This window comes from Pezoporus wallicus, unplaced genomic scaffold (genome assembly GCF_028554395.1).
Source record: "Pezoporus wallicus isolate ANWC-B61680 ecotype Strahan unplaced genomic scaffold, APGP_CSIRO_Pwel_v1 contig_11175, whole genome shotgun sequence".
Classification (NCBI taxonomy): domain Eukaryota; kingdom Metazoa; phylum Chordata; class Aves; order Psittaciformes; family Psittacidae; genus Pezoporus; species Pezoporus wallicus.
The window spans coordinates 110,483-131,067 of NW_026641536.1; the positions used below are offsets into that span (position 1 = coordinate 110,483).

The following is a 20,585-nucleotide window of genomic DNA, read 5'->3' on the forward strand; positions in this document are numbered from 1 at the left end:
AGCTTCTCTTAAGATTCTTTTATCGATAAATAAGCATGATAGTATCAGTTCAGGCTAGAGGTCTATGTAATTCAACCTTTTGTTGTCTATGTCTGATCCATGACAGCTATACTAAATCCCACTGGATTGGTGGCGACTATGTAGAGGACTTTCTCCACAACTGGCAGAATTGGCCCACATATGCTGTCTCTAATGCTGCTGCTTTTCCTGGCCACTTGCTCTCTGTTTTTATCACTGAACCTCTCCTGGACCTATCACCAGTTTGATATGCATGTGTTTTTTTGGAAATATTTCAGCTGCCAAGAATGGTGGATCTTTGCTTTGAATGCTAATCTGTCGGAGATCAGGGAGCAGAGGCAGCGTTCCACCTGGGAGTTTGTATTACATCGGGCCCAAGATGCAGTGTCTTACACAGACCTGTATTACACCAAGTTGAAGGGGGAACCACTGTCTGCTGCAGAGCAGGTATTTGGATTTGAGTGAGTTTTCTACAGTGTTGATTAATCATCTTTGATTTGATTTGTTTCATCTTCTCAAATTTTAGGTCTGTTCTAGTTTAGACACATCTTTAGTTTTACTGCAGGCCATTTTCACTGAAGAGACTGTGCTTTAACTACAACTGAGTTTTTATTGCGTGAAACCTGGGCTTGTGGGAGGTGTTGATTTTTGTGGTTTTGTTTTGCTATGCAAAAAGCTGTCTTTTTTTTTTTTTGAGCTGTCACTGGTTTTCACCAAAAATAACATTAACTGTCACAGAATGCTCATGCCAGTCTGTGACATGCTTTCTTAACTCGTGTTCTCTATAGACTCAAAAAGTATTTACACATCTGAAGTGTGTCAGGTCACCCATATGGCTGGGTAGATAATATGGAAGAAATTGTGGCTAGTTGGCAGTGTATTTAGGGGTGCTTTGTTGGGGTTTTTTTGTTTTCCACAGTTGATTTTAGGATGGAGGATGTAGAGGTAAAGTGCCCCTAGTACTGAACCTGTGCCCTACTTCAGAACAAGAAAAGCCCATGACCTATAATTAGCTGCTTTTTATCCTTAGGTGTATTAGTACTTTTTAGTTAAAACAGCTCAGGGCAACATGTACCCGTACTGTCTCAAGTACGGGTGCGATTCTGTTGGTACTTTTATGTAATCTTTACTTGTGCTGTTTAGACACGAACTGTAGGAGTTGGTCAGTGTACTGGAAATTTTCTACTACTTGCCAAAGCAGGAGACTTCCTATAGCTTGTGTTGTCTGCAACGGAGCTGTGAAATGTAACAGGGGCAATGCCACTGGACTGGAAAAATGTCTTTTGCTTTCTTGTTCCATAATACGTTTTTTTTAGACATGGGTGAATCATAAGCTTCTACAAAGAACTTCTTAATCAGTACAAAGAGGACAACACATCTGAGTACCTGAGTATGAATACTACATTGTCCTGATTTATGCATTTTCTCTGCCTTCTTTACTCAAGACAGAAGCTTTTTTTGCACCTGGCTATGCTAGGCATTCTGTTAAGTCAGGTTATTTTCCATGGCTTAAATTTTGTGCTGCCAACTTTGCTTCTGATGTATGAGAGAAGGATATAGTTGGGCAAGGAATTTATACAAATACTTTATTTTAACACTTTTATTTTACAAGGCAAATAAACTATTTGTAACACAGGGAATATCAGTGTTATGGTTGCCCTTGTGACTTCTGTTTGTTTCTTCATGTGCTGAGGCCCTTAGATAATACCATACATGACATGTTAAGGTTTTTCAGTGAATCTAACACAGTGCAGAGATGTTTTACATGTTTGTGTGTAAGGTGCTGTATTCTTTTAGTTCACTTACTTTACCATTTTTGTCTTTTTCAGGCAGAAATGAATCGTATTGAAGATGAGCAAACTTACGAAGAGTTGAAGATACTATATGAGATAGTTCATGATAAAATTCATGACTTAGCTGAGGTGAGGAACATTCTGCATACAGGGTAATATTTGGAATCTTTATGAGAATTATTCTGAGATTTTGTGTTCTTTTCTGCTAGAGAGTATTAGTATGTGTTTGCTTTCATTTAGAAGTATGTCATTACTCATAGAATCATAGAATAGTTTGGGTTGGAAGGGACATTGAGAGCTCATCTAGTCCAGCCCCCCAGCAGTGAGCAGGTACATCTTCAACTAGATCAGGTTGTCAAATGACTTACTTGATTTAGTGTTTCTAGACTAAGATTTAAATCATGCCATATGGCTTCGAATATGAACATGCAGCAGTTAACTGATAATAGGTTTGCCATTTCTTTGCTGCTGCTCTCCTAATAGGCTAAGTATTGATTGAAAATATCACTGCTTATACACTGCAGAATGCTGAGTAAATAGTAGATGGAACTGCATTTTTATTGTGATGTTTTTGTATGCTTGTGGTATTCTTTTACTTACCAGCAGTAACGTGTTTGTCTTCAATGTTCAAACATAGAGCATTAAAGAGCCCTTGCCTTATTCCCCTGGAGGGTCCCCTACAGCAGAATCTGCACATGGCAGTAGCACTGGAATGCTGCAGTATCTTCAGTCATGGTTTCCTGGATGGGGAGGTTGGTATGGATATGCTCAGCAAACATACGAAGGGGAACCATTTGAAGGGCTGCTGACAGACCCAAAGGAACAGTGGAATCCAGAGGACATACTGGGTATGGAAATAAAGGGCTGTTTCCTTTTAAGGCTATGAACTGTACCATAGTTAGATACCTATTAAGGTGAGCAGAATCACCTCTTTGTTTCTGTCAACTACCTGTTTAAAGCTTAATAACTTGTTAGAAAATCTTAGTACCTGGTGTTCCTGCTTATTTATAGCAATATATTGTATACATTTGCTTCCAATATTATAGGTATTTATGGCAAAGAGCTTTGGGACTTTCTCTGTTCCGGTGACTGGGTATAACATTAACAGTACAGAATTATTGGGGCCTTCATAAATTTAGGTTCACATTACCTTAATTGAAATAGAAGAATTCTCCAGAATATTCAGTTTTGTTAAAGAAGAAATTATACCAGCTTTATCTTTTGTTTCTGTTTTTCTTCCCTAGAGCTGGGAAAACCTTTATTTTCAAATTCAGAGGAACTTTTTTATTCTTCTGTAGCCTTCCAGAAACTTGGCTTACTTAATGCGTTGTTTTGTATTTTATTTAACTAGGTACAGATGAGATTTTTGACCCTGCTGCAGATGCTTCTAGCATGAATACCTTTACGAAGAGAGATCATATTTTTGCTAAATTTAATCTACAGTTGCAGGGTGGCTCTTTCACTCTGTTGCATAAAAAGAAGAAGGTGATGCATGCTGAGGAGACTGCTTTTATGCAGCTGGAGTTTTCAGGTATTAAGTGAATTCCTGTTCTTTCTCCAAAAAGGCCAGAGCTTTGTCTGCCTTCAGTCCTTCCTTTGACTTTTTGTTTCAGTTCTTTAAATGACTATACTGAAACAAAGTTCAGGCTGAAAACATGAAAACAGATTGTGGAAATCAATGTGTCAAGTGAAAATAAGTTTTTCCAGATGTATGATTTCAGCACAGAAATCTAACTTTAGACACTGTTATGTATGAAAAAATGGCAACTATAGCAATATATGCTTGACAGTCATGTATTCCAAATGTCCATGTTTAGTTATTTTAGTAGAAATAAATATATTTTTAATATATTTATTTAATAAATATATATAAAACACTTCCAAAAGACTTATTTGTTGGATGATTTATCTGTCAAATTTAAGTAAAAGCTATGATGTGTACTAAAAGAAATAAAACTATTTTATGTATTTATATTCCAGGTGTAAAGATCTTAGCAGAATCCCTTCCTCGCAGAAATTCTTCCCTTCTCAGAGTTCAGCTTGGTGGTCTTTTTCTGAGGGATTTGGCAACAGAAGGGACCATATTTCCTGTTCTCGTTTTCCCAAATCCTGTAGGTGAACAAAACTGCTTTAAGTTACTATGTGAGACACATATGTATGAAAATAGTTCTGTTCCAAAGCTCAACACTTCTTTGTGTCTTGTCCCAGAAAGAGAACCTAAAAGCCTTGGAAGAATTTCACCTAACTTTTCCCCTCCCTTTCCAGACATCATTCATAGAACTCCTCATGTTTGCCCTGTATGCTTGTAATGTTAATGTTACAGTTAATACGTGTTGGGAAGAAGATAGTTTGTTGATTGAGATTTGATATTTGGAACTATCAGCATTGCTACTTAATCAGTGGTTGTTCTTTTTCATAAAACTTTTTGGTCCAAGTAAGGTTTTACTTCACCTGTATACTGTTAAACTAAAAGCAGAAATACAGAACTCTTCTTTTTCCTTCTGAATGACTTGCTGAACAGGTTTCAAATATCTCTCCTGAGCAACCAAAATTTGAATCTAATTCCATGAGAATTTCCCATGTATTCTGTACTTTGTAATTTGTAGTGATATCTCAAATCTGCCCTTCAGACTTAAGGCCCTCTCTGCTACACAAGTAGATAGTGTTAGCTGCTTAGCCATGCTTCCTTCTCTTGTTTGACTGCATCAGGGGAAAAAATGCATATAATAATAAACTAATAATAATAAAATAATATAATAATATGATAAATGAATAGTTCACTTATAAAGTGACCCTAAGACTAATATAGAAAAGACTTCTGTGCTTATATCAGTAGCTTGGTTGATTTTATCTAAACAATCATTTTCTTTTAAATTCTTCTCAGCAGAAAGAGGTTGGCTGCATGTCTTCCTTTGGACTCCAGAGTTTGTCCTCAGAAATGACTAATCAGAACACTGGTAAGTATTTCATTATGTGTTTGATGGTAACAAGCATATCAGATCATTCCTATAAATCACAATTTCAAAACTGAATGCTTAGAGTTTGAATTCATGCAAATGCTCTTGCAAATAGTAAAGATAAAATCATAGAAGCAGGTAAGGGTAAGAAGAATTTTCAGACATGTACTTCTTTCCTGGTAGTTCCAGTTAAAAATTAGTTACTAAATTCTGTAGGGTTTGGGTTTTGCTTTTGTCCATTTGTTTGTTACAGGTTTGGTTTTTTTACAACTACTTTTTGTAACTCATTTTTTATTTGGTTGCAGATCCTGATGCCCCAGTCTTTGAGATGCTTTATGAAAGAAATCCAATCCACAGCACTTTTGAGAGGCGCCTGGAAGTCAGTACCAGACCTCTCAATATTATTTACAATCCACAAGCCATTAAGAAAGTAGCTGACTTCTTCTACAAGGGAAGAGTTCATACCTCAGGTTAACCTTTAGTGTGTTTGTTTTTTGGTGGGGTTGGGTTTTCTTATTTTTGGTGGTATAACATCTTTTACTGTCTTTGATTTTTATTTGTTTTTAATCTCAGAAAAGCATTAATCTAAGAATCTTCATTTCAAATTAGTGCGCTGAGTCTTTGCTGGATGTTTTCTCCTCCTGTTATGGCTGTTTCTTTGTTTAATTGAATCAGAGATTTCACTTGAGCAGACTCCTGAAACTTCACCTTTAAAATTACAAGTTGCTGCTCTATGCATGGTGGATGTTCATGCTGCCTAAATTAAAATGAGTAAATAAGGAGGCTGTTTCTGTAGTCTCTCTTAGAAGTTGTTGGAGAACAATAGAGTTTTGAGAGGACAGTTAAAAGCAGAATATTTTTTATAGTAATGATGCAGAGGAAATTGTGTTCTAACTCCTGTTGTATCCCTTCTGATAGTTAAATTTTCATCTTTGAGGAACATTATTTTTAGATGTTAAACATACTTGTTCCCTAAGCTTCTAAGGCAGCAAGTTTTAGGAGTCTAGTACCTGAGTGTGCAACATAAAGTGTCTGCTTTTGCAGTTTCAGTTGTTAAAGTTCAGTTTGTGAGGAGATGAGAGGCAAGAATAAGGAACATCAAAATGTTCTGGAAGTACCAAGTCTTTTTCTGTCGATTTTGGCAAATACCAAAAGATTTAAGTTACCTGGCGTAAAGGCTGGGATGATAGTTACCCTTTCTCACAAGATGAGAAAATTCCATAAATGTTAGAGGTTAAAACAAACCAACCAACCAAACAAGAAGACTTCTACAAGCTTCTTACTGTCTAGTCTGAATTTCCTCTGTTGCCATACTTAACGACCTTTCTGTCTCCCTTAAATTAGAATTCAGGTTGAAGGTCTGTAAAATAAAGACCAGAAAAAGGTTTGGGAGTGTTTTTTGGTGGGATTGTTTGATTTGTGCTTAGATTATGCTTTTTTCCTCTGAGACAGCCTGGTGTATAGGTACAGCCAGTGGCTTTCAGCTGCTGTGTTTTCCTGTTCTCTGTTTCACTACTAAAATTTTAAATAGTTATTTTATCTCTTTCTTTTTTTCTTACCATGTTCAGTAGCAGGTGAACAAAATTATACCTAGTCAGTTTTGTATCTCTTGTGCAGGTTTTGGATACCAGTCTGAATTAGAAGCAAGGGTGGCTGAAGCTGCCAGAAGACAGTACAACAAGCTGAAAATGCAGACAAAAGCTGAAATCAGGCAAACTATTGATCGTTTACTTGTAGGAGACTTCATAGTAAGTTTTTGCCTCCAAATGTTTATGTAGACTTTTTTGATTTTGCCATGTGTTTTAAGACTTGAAGCTCTAAAGAGTGGGCTTTTTTGTTGCTGTCTATTTGGTGTTCTTTTTGAGTAAGTACGGAGTTTTACAAGTGGTGTTGCAGTATTCCTTTTGCTGTCAGTCCATTCTTGTGGTGCAGACCTGTTGCAGTTAATGGCAGAAAAGTATTTTTCTGTTCTGGATCCCCACATGATCTGATTTCATGCCAGTATATTGGCTCCAGTGTGCACTGGAGCTGTGTTACATCAAACTTATTAAATTTGTGTGTAAGCTATTTAGAGATTATTTTCTAAATGAAAACATTATTCTACTTTATTTGTTTTTTGCTCATCTGCAGTTCTCAAGTGGTATTAGTATGTGTATCAGTATCATTAATGCCTAGCTTTGGAGTTAGCTGTATTGATGCAAGATTCCTGATCCAGTTTCATGTAGAAGGTAGATGCCTTCTTTTAGCTATGCAAGTAGATTCACTCTCCTTGGCTCACAGTTGGGGAATCCCTCTGGGAGGGCTTCTTTGCATCTCTCTTAGCGTGGGATGTTTCACCTACTGAAAATATCTCTTCATGGACTATAATTGGAGTCTCTGGTCTGACAAGCTACCAAACCATAGTATGGCTCAATTTGTGAAGGTTAGCTCTTCAGGTGAAAAAGTGGCTAACTACATTGATTTGTCTGATATGGCTTTACTTGCATGTGAGGGGAAACTATTTCTTACAGGCTGTTATATCTTCTTAACTTCCAGGAAAACAGCAAAAGCTGGACTGTGTGCCTTGATATTTCTGCCCCTCAGGTGATATTTCCTGATGATTTCAAATTTGTGGATCCAGTGTTAGTTGTTGTAGATCTGGGAAGAATATTACTTACCAATTCTCAAGGTACAATCTAGAATTATTGCAGCTTTTCTCTTCTTTCAGTCTTTTTGCAGAAGCTCTTGTCTGTGTAGAAAGTAGAGCTGTCTTAAGGTTATTTCCCCTATGTATGCCTAGTTTCACATCATAATTCTGCTACTGTCAATAAATATTTAATTAAGATTGGTTTTAAAAGCAAAATGGGGGTGTGCAGGGTTTTTTTTGCTTTGTTGGGGATTTCGGGTTTTTTGGCGATTAATTTTTAAATTATAGGCTCCCATGTGGTGTCCTGTAGTTCATGAAGGCTGTGAGCAGATGACAAGTTAGTGCATCAGGCACTTTACCATGAGATAATTTTAAGCTTAGAATGGTGTAAGTTTTAGCTGTCAAATGCTTTTGTGGGACAGTGCTCCCAATGAAAGTATCTTTGAATAAGCCCTGCGATTTTGTGTCGCATGGATCTCTGTTCTTAGTGTGTGTCTATAGCTAGCTGAATGAAAGTGAAAGAAAATTGGTGTCCTGTGTTTGTGTGCAAAGTTAGGTCATTGCTTCTTAAATTACTGCTTTTTTCCTGTTCCAATAGGAAAACATTGCAGGAAGATGAAAAAGAAAGTACACTGGAACCTGTAAATAAAATTAGACCTACTTAAAATATAGCTGGACTATATGGTGTGTGAGGATATGCTAAAAAAAAAAAAAAAAAGGAAGTGATATCTATGTGATATGCAGTTCCTTTTTTAAAAAGTACAGCTGTAGGATGAGCTGCTCTGTGGTGCAGTGGAAAACTGAGGTGTGAAGCCCAAAATTGAAACAGTGGAATGTTGTTACTCTGGATGTCTCCGAATGATTTGATCTTTTCTTGCATGAATTAATCTTTGCAGGGACTCAGTAGCTTCCTTTTTAGTAAATTCTGTCTTACGGCACACTAAAAAACCCCCCACAAATTGTTTATGCAAGACTGGTTTGTATTTCCCTGTGTAATTGAGGCATTGGGCTGTTCAGAGTAGATTGAGGTTAAAAAATAAAAGAAAAAAGAAGGTAAAAAGGGTAGTTTTGGAAGGTGTTCCTGCTTTGTAGAGCACGATAATAACATGAAAAGTTAATATTAGGGAATAAAGTTAATTAAACAAAACCTTGTGATCATAATATTTGTTGTAGTTAAATAGCTCTTACCTTTCAGTTGGGTTTGAAGATCAAAAGAATTGCATAGGCAGAGCAAGGGATTTAATTTTTTTAACAGCTTGGATTAAAAGTAAATCTTGGAGTAAGTGGGTTAAAAATGAGGCAATAGTGTCTAATAGATTTCATAACACATTGTGACTGACATCTGAAGTGCAGTAGATTTTCTGCTGAGAAAATAAAAGGTACAATGGAAAGAGAGGACAGTAGTGGATATGCTTTGTGTTTAAAAAAAACACAGCTTCAGCCAGGATGATCAGGTAATGATGGGAGTTAGCAAGGAGGGAGGAGAATACTTTTGTTTATTTGTTTACTGTTACTTTTCTAATCCACAGAAGAATCCAAAAGGAGTACAGATACTTTTTCTTCAGAAGTCAATGAACTGAGTGATGAGGAATATAAAACACCTCTTGCAACTCCTCCCAATACTCCACCACCAGAATCTAACACTAATAGTGGCATGAAAATGTCTGAGTTTACTGAACTAGAAATAAGTGAGGAGCATCTGCAAGCAAACTTAATGAGTAAAAGAATGTATGAGAGATACACACTTTCATTTATGGACCTTCAGATCATGGTGGGCCGAGTGAAAGACAACTGGAAACATGTTCAAGATAGTGATGTGGGTCCAACTCATGTGGTAGAAAAATTCAATGTTCACCTGCAGTTGGAGCGCAGGTTGATTTACACGTCTGACCCAAAATACCCAGGAGCTGTCTTGTCTGGAAGTCTACCTGACTTGAAAATCCACATCAATGAAGACAAAATACTGGCTCTGAAGAACTGTTGTACGCAGCTGAGTACATCTGAAACTAAGTCTTCTGATGCCCTGCATTTAGGGAAAGATAAGATTTTTGCAGAGGTAGACCAGCTTGGCAGTTTACATGATTCTGTGATGAACCTAACCCAGAGTGTTGTGATGCTAGAGCAACACACCAGGGAAGTTCTTGTTGAGTCCCAGCTGCTTTTGGCTGAATTCAAAGTAAATTGTATGCAGTTGGGTGTTGAAAGTAATGGACGATACATCTCTGTACTCAAGGTTTTTGGCACCAATGCCCACTTTGTGAAAAGGCCATATGATGCAGAGGTGTCTCTGACTGTTCATGGCCTGCTACTAGTTGATACTATGCAAACATATGGAACGGATTTTGATCTTTTGATGGCTTCTCATAAGAATCTGAGTTTTGATATGCCAACAGGAAGTCTTCGAGACAGCAGGGCTCAGTCTCCAGTTTATGGACCACATGAATCATATCCCATTGATGCAGCTAGTTTGGCAAAGAGATGCACTACAGCTTCAAGTACTTCATCTGGTAACAATGGAAAAGATCAAGAGTCCCTGATAAAATTAGAGTATCAGTTTGTGAGTGCTGAATGTCCATCAATGAATTTGGATTCCAGTCTGCAGGTGATCTCTGTACAGGTGAACAACCTGGATATCATCCTTAACCCGGAGACTATTGTTGAACTGATTTGCTTTCTCCAGAAATCTTTCCCGAAGGAGAAAGAAGATTCCAGTCCTCAGCCTTTAATAACTGACTTGGAAAAAGATTGGAGGGAACAGGAAACCTTCCAGTCAACTTACGTACAGAATACAGAGGTAGCAGTTGATATTCACTGGTTAAATATACTCCTCCTCAGGACAGTTGGCATGACAAATGGAGAAAAATATGGCAGAAAAATTGCAACAGCCAGTATTGGTGGCACCAAAGTCAATGTCTCCATGTGTAGTAAATTTGATGTAAATGGCTCTCTGGGATGCCTTCAGCTGATGGATCTAACACAAGATAGTGTTAAGAACCAGTATGTTGTCAGCATAGGGAATACAGTGAGGTATGAAAATCTCATTGGTGATGTAGATTACTTGGAATCTTTATTCTTCAGGCTTGATGATGGGAATAGCCTTCCAGATGCATTAAGTTTTACTTTCACAGAAAAGTCAAAAGAGGAATGTTCTCTGAACCTCAAAATGGCCTCTTTACACTACAACCACTCAGCTAAATTTCTGAAAGAACTAACTTTGTCAATGGATGAATTGGAAGAGAATTTCCGCAGCATGCTGAAAAGTGCAGCTTCAAAAGTTACCACAGTCTTGGCAACTAAAACTGCTGAATACAGTGAAATGGTTTCTTTGTTTGACACAACACCACGATCAAGAGATGTTGCCAACTTAGAAGATAATGAAGGCTATGCCTTTGGATTACAGCCACTCAAAATTGACACTATTAAACTTATATTAAATGTAAACATTGAGTCACCGATAGTTTCCATACCTCGAAAGCCTGGTAGCTCTGAACTGCTTGTAGGTCATCTAGGACAAATATCCATTCAGAATTTTGTACCAGGAGAAGACGAATCTACAAGTGATAGACTGCAGGTTGAAATTAAAGACATTAAAATGTATTCTTTAAATAGCAACCAGTTTACAAGCAAGAAGGAACCTGCAATTGAAATATCTCATAGGCTGCATTCTTCTTCAGGTCCTGCTAATATTAGTAGCCAGGAGGAACCCCATTTTACTCGTCATGACTTCTTTGAATCATTACATAAAGGCCATGGTATGTTAATCAGAGAACTCTTAATTGTTTTAATATGAGTAGTGGATGGTACTAAAAATATTGACCATAGGTCTGTTGTATATTCTGTCTCACCCATCCTCCTGGAATACACTGCTCAATTTTAATTACAAAGGACAAGTTATTTTATTTATATCCATTATTAGTCTTCTAAACAAAAAATAGTGTCTTTCATGCAGAAGTTTAACGTAACATAGTTACATATACTTATTGTAGCATTTCTAAGAGATTCTGAGCAATTTAAGTAGGTACTATGTTACCTCTGTTGTATAGTCTTTACAGGATAGTCAATTCACCTACTATGATACTGTTTTGACTTTCTCTTAACAGCTTTCCACATTCTGAATAACACCACCATCCAGTTTAAATTGGAAAAGATACCACTCGAAAAAGATTTAACTTTTCCTCTGAGTAATGAAGACTTCGGAATATCAAGCATTATGAAGATTGAAGGGAAATTTGTTAACCCTCTTCAGGTTTAGTAATGCAGTATTTCCATTATCAATATAAAAGTGTTTCCCTGCATAGAAGATAAGTAGTTTTAGGCAAATATCTTCAGGTTTAATATGTTGGTAGTTGAGAAATCAGGTCCTTATACATGTGGATAAAAGAAACAGTCTTAAATCATAACATCAATGACCAAAATTTAATCTTGTTTTGGAGCATTTTAGACATCTTTATAAGTTAGTCTAACTTTTACTTACCATGAACACCTATCACAGAAGGAAAATGAATGTGTCACTGTCCAAATATGTTTATTTGCAGTTCTAGTAGAAACTAAGAATTAAAAAAACCATTATCTCTAAAAAATCTCTTCAGGAATAGAGATTTTAAATAGACAAAACTGAAACTTCTAAAGCTAAGGAGACAATGGCTAAGTAGAATCCATGTATTCCTCCATAATCTCAGCATGGTAAATTAAGGCTAGTTTGTATGATGAGTTATTTTTAATTAACACTTTCCCTGGGAATACGAGGTATCATATTCTAGGATCCTGTATTGTATGTTTCCAGATTGTCATCTTGCAGAGTTAATACAGAACTGGTTTGATTCAGTTTTGCATTGTACCTTGTTTTGGATTATTTTTTACTTGTGGACAAATTTAAGATTTGTCTGGTTTGAAATTCCACAGCCTTTTAATTTGTGAGTTTTAAAATAATAGGTACAGATTTTATTAATATAGAGAGCTCTAATGTGAGGATTTTTTTTTTTTTTCTACATTGTAGGTCGTGTTAGCAAAACATGTCTATGAGCAGGTCCTTCAGACTCTGGATAATTTAATTTACAGTGAAGACTTGAACAGATTTCCAACCACTTCTGTATCTTCGACTTGTCAAAGCTCTCCTTCAACATCACTTCCCAGTACAGGCACAGAATTCTCAAATGAATGGAAAGAAAATGGTTTATTCAGCCATTCTAGTTTTAATTCTGTTCCAAACAAGTTGGTAGCTATCAGGGAAACAAAATCTTTTACTCAGATTCAAGCAAACTTTCATATCTCAGAGCTCCAGGTGCAGTTAAGTGGTGACCTTACACTTGGTGCACAAGGCCTTGTCAGCCTTAAGTTTCAGGATTTTGATGTTGAGTTTGCTAAAGATCATCCTCAGACTTTGTCTATTCAGATTGCCCTGCGTTCTTTGCTGATGGAAGATCTTCTGGAGAAGAACCCAGACTCTTTGTACAAGAATCTCATGGTGTCCCGTGGAGCACCCAAGCCATCCAGTTTAGCACATAAGGAATATCTTTCCCAGTCTTGTCCCTCTGTATCCAATGTAGAGTATCCAGATATGCCCCGTTCCCTACCTTCCCATATGGAAGAAGCGCCTAATGTCTTTCAGCTGTACCAAAGACCAGTTTGGTCCTCCCGTAAGAAGCAAAAAGAAGATGCTGATTCCGAGTATCCTCTGACTCCACCTCCTTCTCCAACAGCAGACAGATCCAAGTTACCTTGTGGAAAAAGTAACTTTGATGATTCATTGGTTCATATCAATATATTTCTAGTGGATAGGAAACATCCTGAATTTTCTTCTCACTATAACAGACTTAACCGTAGTGTAGACGTTGATTTTAATTGTCTAGATGTCTTAATAACTTTGCAAACTTGGGTAGTGATACTGGATTTCTTTGGGATTGGATCCACTGCTGATAACCATGCTATGAAGCTGCAACCTGAAGATACTCAGCAGGCAGTCAAATCAGAAATAAATACCTTGTCAGCTTCTCAAGCCCAAGAGCCTGTAAACACTAAGCTGGATCTGAAGGTATACTTGAGATGCAAAATAGTAATTGGATTGTCTGTCATAAAACATGGTTTATAGGAACTTAAGGTGACATTTAACTCAGATGTTTTATAGTCTCATGGAGAAATGTGCATAAATTCAGAAACAGATTTAAAGTTCAGAAACAGTAGATTAAAAGTGTGTGTAGATGTAGTTTAAAAACAAATGTGCAAAAATTACAGAAAAGCAAAACCTTTGCAGACTGCCTCCCTTGATCTGTGACCCTCAGATCTGTGGGTCAGCACTTGAAGGGATGCTGAAGTAAGAGTTCTCCATGTTCATCAGTGGAGCTGTTATGGGTAGAGTTTGACACCCCCCAGTCCTCATCCTGTCTGCTCTGTGCCTAAGAGTCTGGGGTGTCTAAGTCTGTGACTCTTCTTTCTCAGGATCATGCAGGGCATAGACTAACTATGATCTCTTAAATGAGATGGCTACTTCAGTGTTATAGATGTGACATACTGAAATTGTCACTGTGCTGTTCTAGGTACTATACAGAGTTTATTTTTATTTAAAACCTATATGTTTTAGTAAGTATATAAACATATATGTCTATATACATATGTATAAATGTGTATATATACATTTAGTTATGTGTCTTTGCCAAGAGGTCCTGCAGTCTAACGTAAAAATGACGAGTCTTGAAAGAGAAAAGGATGAAGTTAACAGTGCTAGGATTTGTTGATGACAATTCCGAGTTGCTTGGGAGACCTTTTAATGTGCAAGCAAGGAAGTATAAAGGTTCGCTTCCTCCAGTGTCTCCCAGTCAGCTAATTCTTGCTTGCCATTTATGTCTTGAAATGCAATTGTCTTGGAAAATAAAAAAGCTAAAATGATTTTCCAGCTCTGAAGTCACATTGTTTAATACCAACCTGTTCCTTTCTGTTTGCGCAGGTCCATTCTTTATCATTAGTACTGAATAAGACAACTAGTGAGCTTGCTAAAGCCAGTGTGTCAAAACTTGCAGCTCACTTGGAAGTGATTGGTGAGTAGGTTGGATGGCTAAGGTTTTATGCAGCTTGAAGTAGGAGGAGGTGTGCACTGGTTTTGTGGTTTGAAATGGGGACTTTTCTAGAGCTGATTGGGGTTTTTGTGTGTTTGTTTCTGGGAAAGAGGCACATTCTCTTCCTGCTGCAGCTGCTTCTGCTATTTCAGGCTTGATTTTAAGTCCTTGCCTCCCTTCCAGTTGTCAAATCCTTGATCATTTTAGTTGAGGTTGGCCAGGATTTTAGTACTTCACTTTCACAGAGCAGAACAACAGTATTACTGTTTTAGAGGGGGAAAAAAGAGTTCTGTTTAAGTTTTCATGAATCAAAGTGGCGTAATCACATTTTATATGTAAAGCGTAGAGTTATGTTTGGGTTAATATAATCTTTGTAGCAAAAAGACATGATTTTCTTTGAACATGAGATTTAATATTTCATTAATATGATTTAATTACTTGTAACATATTTATGCCACTAGCAGAGACTTTAGAGTTTTAGTACCTTATCTGTGCTTGAAGATACTAATTGCCTGCCTTTTGTTTTGCAGAGGGAGATTTAGCCGTGCAAGGAAGTATTGGCAGTCTGTCCTTAAGTGACCTTACAGCTCATGGAGAATTTTACAGAGAACGTTTCACTACAAGTGGAGAAGAAGCACTCATTTTCCAAGTCTTTAAGTATGAATTTAAACTTCTTGTTACTCAGTATTAGCACCATTAATTCCTGCTCCCCAGGAAAATCAAACCAAAACCCAGAAAACCCCACTAAAAACCAAACCCACAGCTGTCGGGTCTGCATGATTCTGCTTTGGATGCTTGTGACTTAAATGAGACTTTGAACATTTTAAGTCATAAACTTAAGACTTTTTAGCTAAAAAACTAAAAACTGTTTTTTTTATTTTGTCTAAAGCTCCTCTTGAAAGTATTTAGTTGATAGGTTGTTCCTAGATAAAATACTAAGTTGTTTTTTAAGTTGGAAAAGGTTTTCAACTGATGAAACAGATTTTCCATTGCTCCTTAATTTTGGAATTAAGGGTTTGCTGTTGTCATAGCGTGCTCTTGAAGTTCTTCTACTTTATGTAAAGGAATAGTTCTTACTCTGTGACATTTCATGCTTTTCCACCCCCTCTTTCACCCGCTGGAATTAATCAGGTTAGAAATTATCCCAGTAATGTTAAGGAATTTACTTCAAATGTAACAGCACGCAGATTCCGAGTGGAATCTACGTAGTATCGTGCACTACGTACCTTACACCATTCTTTAGATGTATGAAATCACCAAAGATATATTTGTTAGCTGTAGAGATTAGAGGTACATTCCAAATGTAGCATTTTCATGTTTGCTTAATTAAAACTCAGTAGCACTTAAATATATGTAATTTAGAAATAATTAATATAAACCCAGGTTTTCACACTTTCAGTTGGAATAGTTTTCATTCTACACTGTGCACATCAGTTATGTTCTCTGTATTACTATCTTTAATACAAAACAATAGCACTATTTGTAAAACCTGGCTAGGATAACTAGAGTTTGCTTTCAACCTTTATCAGATATGGGAGGCCAGATCCATTGCTGCAACGGGATTGTGATATTCGTGTCACGCTGCGAATGGCATCTGTTCAGTACGTGCACACTCAGCGTTTCCAGGCAGAGGTGGTGTCATTCATCCAACATTTTACTCAGCTTCAGGATGTCTTGGGACGGCAAAGAGCAGCAATTGAAGGACAAACAGTATGTCTGTTTTTTTCTGTTCTTTCCTCGTCTGTTTTTCACAGTTGAGTTGCAGTATAAGATTGATCTTAATGCATCAACTCGGGTGAGTTGAAATGATGAGGTTTTAGAGTTCTGATGTTGGTCGAGATTTCTAATACCCATCTTGTAGTTAAAAGATCTTATTTAGGAGTGTCCTACTGCTATTTGAAAGCATAGAATACCAATTTACACGTTACTGAAAACTGTGGCACTTGGGTCCTGCAGCCTGCACCCATACAGGTATATTCCTTTTTGTGATGCTGGACAAAAAGGGCTTAAGGTTTTGCCTTTTTCTCCACTGTTCACCAGGTAGTTACAATACCCAAGGAGAACCGAATGAGAAGTCTTTCTGTTCTACTCAGGTGTATGTCTTTGGTTAAGGGTGATGGCTGGTAGACTGAGAAAATCAGACGCCAAACTTCTGCATGATAGAGTAGATAAATAATCATGACAGTCATAGCCTGTTTTGTACAAAACCTAATGTGGCAGTGATGAATATAGTTAACAGTCTTGTTCAGAAAGTCACTTCTCATAGTTGGAAGAAAGAGTTAATACTTGCCTGTATTAGAATGCTTCATTGTGCATCAGGAAGTTTGATGCTGAAACACCTCTCTAAATTATGCTTTTTCCCCCTTTTATGAATATTTTGTCTTAAGTAGTCTTTAAGTAGTGAGCTAAGTAGCGTCTGTTCTGCCTCTTTGTGGTGATATTACACTTCACTCCATATTGCTGCACATACTACACATGAACTCAGTGCTAATCACTGTGAAATAATCACCCACTTCCTATACTTTAATGTTTATTTTTTGTACTGAATTTTTGCTCTTCCCAGGTAAGAGATAAAGCACAGCGAGCTTCACGAGTTCTTCTTGATATTGAGGCTGGTGCTCCTGTTCTGCTTATACCTGAGAGCTCAAAGTCTAATAGTCTTATTGTAGCTAATCTTGGAAAACTGAAAGTCAAGAACAGATTTCTGTTTGCGGGCATGCCGGGCACTTTTTCATTAAAGAACAAGGTAAGAACATTACTTCTTAATTTAGCAGCCTGGGTTTCTTTTTCTAGTTTTTGTGCATTTCGTTCCTATATCAAAATGGGAAATGATTCTTACGCTTTACTGTATATATACACTTTGTGCTACTAGTAGTGACCAGTCCATGCCAGTGTTCAGGGTAAGCTGCTGGACCCAGCCTGCTGCTGCTTGGACCCAGCTGCTCCCTTCTGCACCTTGGCTGGCTCACTGAAACCATCCAGGCAGGGGAAGGGGAGATGGTTCTGTGGAACTCAGTAGAACTGGCCTTATAAGGAGACAGGACACAGTTGGGTGCACGCCTAAAGGTGGGAGCATAACGGGCTTTCAGCTAACCCTATTTGGAAGCTGCTTCAACTCTCACCAGTGATATCTCAGCACTGGGAATGGCAGGAAATAGAGATCTGTATGGGGTGAGACTTCCTGGAACACATTGGAGAACAGAGTAAGTTTGGATTGTAATTTTTTTTTTCTACTTTTAATGAAACTGAGCTTCTGTAGTTACTTTGACTATGTGAAATCTAATGAAAGGTTTCCAGTGAATGCCTGAAGGTAAGGCTAGATGCAGGACAGGGAATAGTTGGTGTTGCTGGTGAGGGATGCAGCCATGAAGTTTGGAGTAAGGAAGGTCCGTGTTGCTGGCTTTCTATATCTAACCTATGCAATATGGGTAGTTGCTCTGGGAACCCCCTAATCCCATTTTAAAGGGGGCAGAAATTAGGTAGACTAAACTGCTTCAGCAGGTTTGTGGTGTGTCTGTTACCTCCATCTGGTTTAAATATACCGGTCTTTGCTGTAAGGAAATCCTGGACTGTAATAGTAAGTGGTCTTCTGTACTCTAGTGTGCCAGTGTGATTAAAGGTTTGTGGTAGATTCTTGAGTTAGAAGAAAGGATGTATGCATCGTAATTTTATTTCAACTTAAAAATATTGTGTTACTTAGCATTGTGGAAATTTCAGGGTTTGAAGTGGGTGGCATTTGATGTGGTTTTGGTGGTTTTTTTTTCATTTTTTTTTCTCTGTCCTATGTTTATTTTTGAGGATTGGCTTTTACAAGGCAATGAATACAAGGATGCAGTTTTATTTGAGGTATTTTATGTCTTTAGAGTAGCTTTCAGGTGATCCTTGTTCATTAAAAAAGGAAATATTCTTGTGGAATTTAGCACTTCAGAAGTTCCTTTATACATTAAAAATGACATTTCTGTTCTAAAGACTGCTGAATTCTGTAAGAATAAGATTTAAATTTGCTGTGGTGTGCTCTTTATGCATGTCTGAGGAGCTATTAATTTGTATTTATTGCATAAATTGATGTATTTATAGATGATCTGGTGATTTTTCTTTGCATCTACTTTTCAATCTTGTCTTTACAATGTAAACTTAAATGTTAATGTCTTCAAATTCTTAATCTTAAAATCCTTGATCCTGGCTGCAATGAATTTTTCCAATGAATAATACTTAAAAACTACATAAGGCAAGTAAGATTAATAATTAAAACCCCAAAAGAAAGTTTATGGGTAAGGATTGTACAGTGCCATCAGAAGTTGGATACGGAAAGAAGGTGGGAAGTGGCAGTAACAATACTAGTGTCACGGGTAAAGGGGTCAATCCCAGAGTAAAGGGGCAAGTGGAACACTGAAGCCAAGTGACTGTTACCTGCTGGGGCATGTGAAGCTGAGTAAAATTGAAATATAAAGTTAATAAATTTAAATCAGGGCAGGCTAAATGAACCCTGAAACTGGCTCCAGAGTATAAACACAGTGTATAAGCTTGTTCCACAGATATTTTTTTGGTAAAATAAATTCCTGATGTTGATGGGACTATTTTACTAGTGAACTATATACTCTTTTTCTTTTCTTTTTTTTTGTGGGCATTTTAACAATAAGGGTAGAGATTTGTTCAATCTTAAACTTGGCTACTGCAGAGAAAATTTGGGACACATTTTGGTATGATGACTGAAATATTTAAAGCACGTAAAATAACTTAATGTATTGAAGTATTTGTTCCCTTATTCTAATAAAATACTAAGTTGCTGACATGATCTTGCAGAAATGTCCTGTTTTCATCTTCTGAAGATGTTCTGAAAACCAGCTGTAAATATTTAACAGTCTTTATGCTACAGGAATGCTTGACATCTTGACAGCCATACCCTTCTATTTTGTATTCATTTCATTTATATGTTTGGAGTTTCTTTAATTTGTTCAAACCCCACTAGTTTTGAATTAATTTCTTATTGAAAGATTTCACAGGGTTCTTTTTAAAATGTTGCTGCAGTAAACTTTTTCTTCTGTTAGGGTTATAAGAAAAAACTTTGGCCATCTTTCTACAGTAAAAGATACTGGCATTCAAATAAAATACTTGTTATTGGATAGGAATTTGTTTCAACTTGAACCTGGGTGTATTGGTTTCTTAGAATTTAAATTAAAAATCTATTATTAATTACAAAACTACTTTTATTAGCAGGATTCAGTTCAATTTTCATCTCCTTTGGGAACTCCCAAACATAGCATGAAGAAAACAAGTGCTGATGAATCAAAAGTAGCAATGGAAGGATTGTTCATGAAAAAATCATCAGGAACAAACATGTCTAAGCTGAAGAATGAACCTGTGCTGAATACACTGAGTAAGCAACAAGGGCAGCAACCAAAGCTCCCTGTTATACCGAACCCTGACAGCCCAGGTGCGTGACAAACACTAGAAACCCTACATAGCTGCTCTTTTTTCCTTGTAAAATAATGCAGTGCAGTTTTGCTTGTATCTTATGTGGCACTGACAAAGTAAGGTTCTGGGTCTGAAAGTTGTAGGTTTAGAAAGAAATGACTTGTTAGTTTCAAGGTTGATTTTTGCAGCTTAATGGATTAGGGAATTGTAGTTCAGTTTCTGGAAGACCAGTTCTGCAATTTGGCCATGTTTTGACATGCATATTGCAGACATTTAAGGAGTACTGTTGGACTTTTAATTAAGAGTTTACATTTACCTGTGAGTGAGCTTGGTATCTGGTAGTTACAGATACTGATGAGTGTGAATAAAAAAGATTAAAGAAATGGAATAACTTCCAGGAGAAACTGTATTTGTTTTGTAGAGATATTTTTAATTTTTTTTCTCTTTCTTTATGTGTTATCTCCTGTGCACTTGCAGAGGGTCACATCTGCCTCTTAGACTGCATTGTGGTTGATCTGCAGGACATGGACATATTTGCTGCAGAAAGATATCACAGAGAGTGTTCAAAGGCTGTGGAAGGTACTAAGGCAGACTTGAGCTTTCCATCCTACTTCGTGAGGCAAACAGGAGGAAGCTTATTGACAGAACCTTTCAGATTGAAGTTACAAGTAGAAAGAAACTTAGACAAGTGAGTGTAAAAACGATCACTTTATGTTGTCAGCCTAAA

General features: G+C 37.1%; 1 protein-coding gene across 9 annotated transcripts in view; it reads left to right on the plus strand.

Annotated features, from left to right (window-relative positions):
- VPS13D (vacuolar protein sorting 13 homolog D) overlaps positions 1–20,585 on the plus strand; it is a 102,020-nt gene that overhangs the window by 5,492 nt on the left and 75,943 nt on the right. For 4 of the 9 annotated variants that reach the window (XR_008974193.1, XM_057424191.1, XM_057424193.1 and 1 more), the window contains 18 exons: positions 297–465; positions 1,848–1,940; positions 2,449–2,659; positions 3,163–3,342; positions 3,792–3,922; positions 4,696–4,768; positions 5,074–5,238; positions 6,386–6,516; positions 7,304–7,436; positions 8,924–11,146; positions 11,495–11,640; positions 12,391–13,425; positions 14,335–14,425; positions 14,974–15,100; positions 15,973–16,153; positions 17,007–17,189; positions 19,658–19,877; positions 20,336–20,546. Coding sequence is in view for 8 of the 9 variants with exons in the window: in XM_057424191.1 (XP_057280174.1) it covers positions 297–465; positions 1,848–1,940; positions 2,449–2,659; positions 3,163–3,342; positions 3,792–3,922; positions 4,696–4,768; positions 5,074–5,238; positions 6,386–6,516; positions 7,304–7,436; positions 8,924–11,146; positions 11,495–11,640; positions 12,391–13,425; positions 14,335–14,425; positions 14,974–15,100; positions 15,973–16,153; positions 17,007–17,189; positions 19,658–19,877; positions 20,336–20,546 (5,703 nt within the window). In the remaining variant the exon portion in view is untranslated. Of the gene's footprint in view, positions 1–296; positions 466–1,847; positions 1,941–2,448; positions 2,660–3,162; positions 3,343–3,791; positions 3,923–4,695; positions 4,769–5,073; positions 5,239–6,385; positions 6,517–7,303; positions 7,437–8,923; positions 11,147–11,494; positions 11,641–12,390; positions 13,426–14,334; positions 14,426–14,973; positions 15,101–15,972; positions 16,154–17,006; positions 17,190–19,657; positions 19,878–20,335; positions 20,547–20,585 lie in introns of those variants that run through there. The other 5 variants (XM_057424198.1, XM_057424192.1, XM_057424194.1 and 2 more) reach the window with 3 other exon arrangements.